Below are 7,343 nucleotides of genomic sequence, written 5' to 3'. Positions count from 1 at the left end.
ATTCTATCCATACGTCATTCTCTAAATTATTAATTTTCATGACTTTCAGAATTATTTGGTACACAGTGTAGCTGGGCCTTCCTCAGTCATATTTATAGAAACAAGAAACTTATGTAACAAACCACATTCCGATCAATTTGATTCAGCCAAAACCTGTTTTGTAATTAGTGACATTCAATTTGCTGTCTGACAGAATAATATTGAAAGGAAATATCTAACTTCAGTCTACGTTTTGCATTGTAGTTGACAAGAACTGAACAAAAATGACTGATTTAAATGCTTGTATTTATTTTAAACAACATGATACCGATACAGTAATATAGCCTTCCTCACTTTGAGGCAACATGAGAAAACAACACTTGCTGCTTCAATTTAAAATGTCTGTGCTACAGTAAGTAGCGTGTCCTGGACACAGTGCATTGCACATTTACACTTTTTAAAAAGCAAAGAAATATGATTTTTTTTTTCTTCTGAATGATACCAAAAATAAGAGCATATGTGAGCAATGCGAGAGAACATTTGAGCGTTTATTCATTATACAGATTGAGATCCATGTACCAGTACACTCATGGGTCTTCACTCGTAAGACAATTGAGCAAATTGATATAATGATTGCCATACTATTTTAACCTATTCAACTACTTTTTTTATTATTTATCTTATTTATTTATTTTGAACTAATTTTAATTGTCTCCTTGCACACCATAATTGTTCGTTTTATTAGTTTTAGGATTAGTTGTTTTTTTTTATATCTACATCATTAAAACTGCTGGGTTAAAAATGTAACCAACGCAGGAAGTCGGGTCAATTTGACCCAACTTTGAGTTGTTTTGCAAAAAAAGCAACCCAACAAATTGTTGCTTTAACTTCCGTGGTCAAAAGCAACCCAACAAATTGTTGCTTTAACTTCCACGGTCAAATTGAGCCAACTTCCCTAACCCAAATTGGGTTATTAAGTATATTGTAAACTCTAATTCGAAATCTACATACATCAGTACCCTAAATAAATAAATAAATAAAATAAACCCCAAAAGCTTATGCATGATATTAATTGACAAAGAGAAGAATGAAGGTTTTTGCTACGACTGCAGCTAGTTTGAGTTAATTTTATAAATGTAAGCTGTAGCCCATTCACTGCCATTGACGGCTATAGACGTAAAACATTGATTTCAACTGGGCTGGCAGTGAATGAGTAAAAGCAATTTCGTTTATGTTGTTTCTATCAATTTTGGTTTAAGTCATTTTATTGTTTTTTATTCATGATAATTACCGTGGACCCAATTACTCCAGTACTAAGCATACTAATACATGGATATAAAAAATATCAAAGGCTCAAATGGCATTCCCAGTTTGTTTTAAGCGATAAGTTACTTTTTACATGATAATAAAAAATCCACTTCTTTACAAACATTACCTGTTCATTAATAAAGGTTTTGTTAAAGCGACAGTCTGACCCTGAAATGGGTTGAGTAGATTTCCATTGTTTCCTATGGGAAAACTGATTTGAATTTCAAACAAATGTGAGATTTTTTTTTTTTTTTCCAAAACAAAAATTTGCTTCTGAAATCAGAGGGCAATATGACTACTCCTGTAGCTCTGGATCAGGGAGATCAGTTCGGACACCTCTGACACATGCGGGTAGGCGTTCATGACTCCGTCAACTGCGTCCTTGGGATAGAGCGTGCTCAGCTTATTCCTCATCTCGTTGCGCACCTCGCTGGATTGGCTACCAAGGACCCACGCGTCCTTGGGCAGGCTTTGGCTCTGCCTGTGCGCGAGTTGCCTGAAGTAGTGATTCTCCGAAAAGCCTAAGGCACCCTCCTGCTGATGTAAGGGCACAGCCGGACATGATGCCCACAGTGGGGGGTAGGCGCTTGGGGGCACCTCTGCCTGATAGTGACCACAATGGGCACATGCAGACATCTCGCAGTTATTATGAGGAACATAGAAAGATCCTGCAAACTCTCGATTGGTGCCACTGTGCGACCCCGAGAGGGAATAGTCGTCGTGGCTCAGGCTGCAGCTGCCCATCCCGCTGCTGTTGCTGTACGGGGGTCTGCTCATGTTGGGGGGACCATCCATGATGTAGAGTTTGGACATCCAGCTGTCCAATGAGCCAAAAGCCTCATCCGCTTCTGCGCTCGACCAGGCCGGAAGGTTTGGTGGACCCCATGGGCTGCTGCCGTCTTTGTGATAGTGGTCAATGTTCAGAAGCTCGTCGGTGTTGGTGGAGGGTTTGTATGTGTGAGTAAGTGTGTCTTGCGAGGCTGGCTTGTAGCTTGATGTCTTCGCTCGGTCTCTGAGCTCATCAGCTACAGACAGCTGTGATTGGTTGGTCCTCTCTGGATGGTAGAACTTGCACTTCACACCGTATGTACACTTTTTCCCTGAAAAGAAAGAATTAATATCAGCCCTGAGTGTGACATTTGAAAAGTAGGACTGTTTATTTTCAGTTTTATTATTTATTTAAGTACACAACCTTTGACCCTCCGTAATATTGTAATGATTATTTTTATTAATATCTTGTTTTGTCAATTCCCCTCAATAACAATAATTGACATGGCGGAGAAAAAAAGGTTAGTGTGTTCCAAAGTAAATATTTGCAAATGTATAGAATATTTAATCAACCAACCATAAGGGCAGTGTTGCAGTTTGTTCTCTACATTTTTGGGCTTCTTTCGTAGAAAATCATCAATGGTAGGTCCGCTTCTACCCAAAGGATCATCTGGAGGCATAAACCTGTAGAAGTGCAAAAGAATTGTTAATAGCTGACAGATTCACTTGACAATGTTGTATGAGAAAAAAGTATTTGTCTTACTTGTCATTAGCAAAAGTGTACATCAGCAGCCTCTCCTCAATGAATTTTTTCCATTGTGGATTCTCCATCTGAAGGTCACGGTAGTTGTCGTTGGACACGATGATGCCGTCTATGTCGTGAGCCAGCCTCACAATGTAGCGGTCATCGTAGCACACCACCCTCTTGCCGTTAACGCTACGGGATGGCGTGTACACTAAGATCTTCCTCCTCTCTAGCTCGTGGAGGATGTGTTGATCTGTCAAGCACAGAAGAGCCGAAAATCATATTTCTATGGGATGTTTTTCAACAGGGAGAAATATCAAAAATATTATTTCCTACATCCTTTCTCTCGATTTTTTAAGAAAACAAATATTGAATAATCACCCCCCCAAAAAATGAATAGAATGAATAGATAAAATTAAAATAGATAATACATAGAATAGAATGTCCCTCTGTGTTAAGAAAGCAGGTGCCTATTTTTAGCGCCATTTTTTTCCCTCAATTAGACGAGGCACCTTGTAATTAAATAATGACATCTATTAAAGGAGAGGCAAAACCACAAATAGACAACATCAAATACCAACACAGTCTACCGCTTTACATCCAAATTTGGTCAATTACACATTTTTTTTCACAACTCAATACAACTGAGCACTTCATGTCTTATTTATTTATTCATTTATTCATTTATTCATTTATTCATTTATTCATTTATTCATTTCTTTCTTTCTTTCTTTCTTTCTTTCTTTCTTTCTTTCTTTCTTTCTTTACTTATTTATTTTTAAATTCATTATTCTATTTATTTATCTGCAAATTATTGACCAATATAAAGTGTTGACAATTTAACAAATTTTTAACGGGGTGCTTCTTGAAAAGTGCTGGTTTTGGAGATACTGCGAAACAGTGATAAAATGTTTGATAAAATGATTCTGCTGTTAATGTGGGGAATCACGCGAGTGAAGTTTGTATTGTTTTGACTTCCCAGGTGGGTGCAGTCATGCTTGAAAATTCTTCCTTTTAAAACCGGCTGTGTCTTGTTGCAATGACGGGTCATGTGATTACCTGTAATAGGGGCCTCGGGCCGCGGCTGCTCCTTCCTCCACATGGGAATGAACACAGTGATGTCCCGCAGTCCCTTTTCCCAAAACCAGTTCACTGCCATCTGGAGGCCCTGACATGAGAACACCTTCTTGTCTCCATGGCTGCACACACACACGCATGCATACACAAGTCAACAAAAACTGTCCAGCTGACCATGTTACAAATAAACTTCCTCTTTTTATAAAGAAATAGGCAGCTCAACAGTGACACTTCTGCAAAATACCTGTAAATAAATACTGACGATGTGCAGCCAAAGGAAACAATGGGAAAAATATTTAAATGTTTTTTTTTTTTTTTACAAAAATGACCATGTAGTAAGGCTTTTGAAATAATGACCATGTATCGTAAAGGTCATAGTTAGGCTTTTAAAAAAATGACCATGTATAGCACAAATGTCAAACTCAAGGCCCGGGGGCCAGATAAGGCCCACCACATCATTTTATGTGGCCCGCGAAGACAAATTGTGCATCAAATTCGTGGCCTAGTGGTAGAGTGTCTGCCCTGAGACTGGAAGGTTGTAGGTTCAAACCCCAGCCGGGTCATACCAAAGACTATAAAAATGGGACCCGTTGCCTCTCTTCTTGGCACTCAGCATTAAGGGTTGGAATTGGGGGGTTAGATCACCAAATGATTAACTTTTTTAACTAGAATTGCAAATTGTCTTCACTTTTAATATCTTTTTTTTAAAATATTTGACCAGTTTTTACTTGTCTGATTTGAAAACGAGTTATTTGTCAGTTTTTTTTGTAGCTTTTACTGTATGAGGCAGCGGTGTCGCACTCCAGTTCTCGGGGGCCGCATTCCAACATGTTTTCCAAGATTCCCTCATTAAGTGGACCTGTGTGAAAGGTTAGGCTCCTACAGAACGTGAAAACGAACCGATCTTTTCACTCAGGTGTGTTTAACGAGGGTAACTTGGAAAACATATTGGAACGCGGCCCCTGAGGACTGGAGTTCTGGGTTAGGGTTTCAAACAACTCGTCTGATTTGAAAACGAGTTATGTGTCAGTTTGTTTTGTAGCTTTGACTGTATATAATATGAGGTGCTCATACATTTATTTGGGTTGAGTCATAATGGCCCTCCGAAAGAAGCTATGACTGCAATGCGGCCCGCCAAAAAAACTAGTTTGACACCCCTGAGGCTGTTTTTGATAAAAAAATGTTGACCATTTAAGATGATCATTTATAATGAGGCGTGATTTTTAATTTTTATGTATAGTAAGGGTTTTTTGTTTGATTTTTAAATGACCATATACAGTAAGGCCTTTTTTTAAAGTACTTCAAACTTTCGAAATACTTTCAATTGAATTCGTTCCTCCTTATCATAAATAAGTCAGGTAAGCTTAAAGGTGTGACTGAGAACAATTTGGTCCTTCTTAACCACCAACTTCCTTGTGGGCTAATGTTGATCAAACAGACACAATTGTTACAAACGTTGTGTGACATGTTTACCAGTCAGTGACACTTTGCCCTATGAAGGCGCTTGAAAAAAAAAAGAGAAACGAACAACACGTTTTCACTTCCTGCTAGTTTGAAGAGGAAGTGAGGTTGGCTATATGAACTGAAACAACAAACCAAAAAGTACCTACTGAAATATATATATAAATATATATAAATAAAAAAAATCATATTCTATTTTATTATATATATATATATATATATATATACATAATATTTTATTTTGTTATATATATATATATATATATATATATATATATATATAAATACACATATATTATATATATATATATATAAAAATATATGTGTTGTACATGTGTGACAATGACAATAAAGATCTATTCTATTCTATTCTATTCTATTCTAATTTTATCTATATACGTATATGTACATATGTAACATGAAATAAATATAAATATATATATACACACATATATATATATATATATAGGTTGCTGACTCACCTCATGGCAACATTGCTTCCATCAACAACTACTGGTCTGAAGGCAAAAGCACTTTTTTTGTCTGGTGGTGGTTTGGTGGGTGAGGGGTTGCAACCTCTTGACACCAGTTTAGGGCTGCTTGGGATGCTTTTGTCACTGCGAATGTTTGCCGTCTTGATTAGCTCTTCTAGAATGTCGTTCGTCTGGGCGTCATGATGGAGACTTTTCAGCACCCTGTCAATGTCCTCGCGGGAGTAACCCAGTTTGAGAAAACGCTCCACTTTGGCGTGCTGCTTTCGGTGATCCATGGCACGGTTCAAGGAGGTGTTGAAATCTTCTTGGACTGCTGGAACCCTTCTATGCATACTTGATCTGCATCTCCATGGCGATCGGCCTATGTTTTGAAACAGTTGAAAGTGAATAGGGGAAGTTTCTGTCTCCACCTCAATCTCATGACAGTAACTGTGACAGACATCAGAGGAAGTTTTGCAGACTGACTCGTGAAAAGATGGAACTGATACAGGTGTGCAGCGAACATCGACATTCTTGAGATTCTTCTCTTAAGTCATTCAAGTTGCTTTGATTTGCTTTTCTGATAAAAAAACAAAAAAACAAACACAGATACATTCCTCCAATTGGATACTGAGAGCCTGGTATCAGCCAGAAATAAATATTGCATTGACAGTGCAATTAACAAAATTCAGATTCCAAACCCTACTCTAAAAAATACTTAAGTAAAACAAGTAGTCACATTCAGCAGGCTGTTGAGCATTCACTGATGTTATGTGCAGATTTTGTACTGGTATGAGGTCGTTGGCTGGTATTTGTGTAAAAACAACACACGCAGTCATGCAGTTTGAGGACTAAACTTAATCTCAACACAAACAGAAAAACAACTCCCTGTTCTTGTCATCCAAACAAAACATTGCCATCAACGTCTCAGGTGTTCTGTCATGAACTTTTTTTTTTTTTTTTTTACAGGGACTTTATTCTTTGTGTTATTTCATATATCAAGAAGCATTTTTAACTTTTCTACTCCTAAACAAATCCAGACATTCTATGAAAAAGTCCAGACCCAGTCAGAATTGAACTCAAATTCCTTTTCTAAGTCATCGTCAGCTGTAAACAACACATAACCCAAACTCAGAACAATGACAAGCCCTGAAGTTTCACTTAATTCCATTGAACATTTTAAAGTGGATTCTTGTGAAGTACTTACATATGAGGACATAAGCCGGATCACAGAGTTGATTTGGAGCGTCTCTATGGTTTGCTGTGTTTCAGTGCTCTGAGCAATGCAGCTGTCATTGTGAGCAACTCTTATTACTCATAGAAGGAAGTAGCTGCTGAGAGCAGGAGAAGAAAAAAAAAAAAAAAGTAAATTTGCACTCATTTCCTTGTCCGGACTCGCAGCCAGAGGGGTTTATTTTCCTTTTGAGCTCTTCCTGGTGAGAGTGCGATCAATGTTTGCTAAAAAGTTGTTCATATGTTAGTATCTGGAAAAAAAAGCTTGGACTCACCTACTTTTTCTTTCAAAATGAAAC

The 7,343-nt window shown here is 37.7% G+C and overlaps 1 protein-coding gene across 2 annotated transcripts; it reads right to left on the bottom strand.

The window, feature by feature from the left end:
* Positions 1 to 267: 267 nt before the first annotated feature.
* Positions 268 to 7,124, bottom strand: LOC119118359 (endoribonuclease ZC3H12A-like). 2 transcript variants are annotated; one of them, XM_037245316.1, is made up of 7 exons: positions 7,019 to 7,118; positions 6,298 to 6,391; positions 5,821 to 6,193; positions 3,860 to 3,999; positions 2,819 to 3,053; positions 2,633 to 2,739; positions 268 to 2,387 (listed from the first exon to the last, which is right to left on the bottom strand). In XM_037245316.1, exons 2-7 carry the CDS (start codon positions 6,341 to 6,343, stop codon positions 1,567 to 1,569), a joined length of 1,722 nt encoding a protein of 573 aa, XP_037101211.1. In that variant the 5' UTR covers positions 6,344 to 6,391; positions 7,019 to 7,118; the 3' UTR covers positions 268 to 1,566. The 2 variants fall into 2 exon arrangements, with proteins under 2 accessions (XP_037101211.1, XP_037101212.1); XM_037245317.1 differs by lacking the exon at positions 6,298 to 6,391 and having other exon boundaries at positions 7,019 to 7,124.
* Between the last annotated feature and the right edge of the window lie 219 nt (positions 7,125 to 7,343).

The sequence above is a fragment of the Syngnathus acus genome, chromosome 24 (genome assembly GCF_901709675.1).
Source record: "Syngnathus acus chromosome 24, fSynAcu1.2, whole genome shotgun sequence".
Classification (NCBI taxonomy): Eukaryota; Metazoa; Chordata; class Actinopteri; order Syngnathiformes; family Syngnathidae; genus Syngnathus; species Syngnathus acus.
Note: the sequence above shows the minus strand (reverse complement) of the source record. Positions and strands in the feature narration are given on the sequence as shown.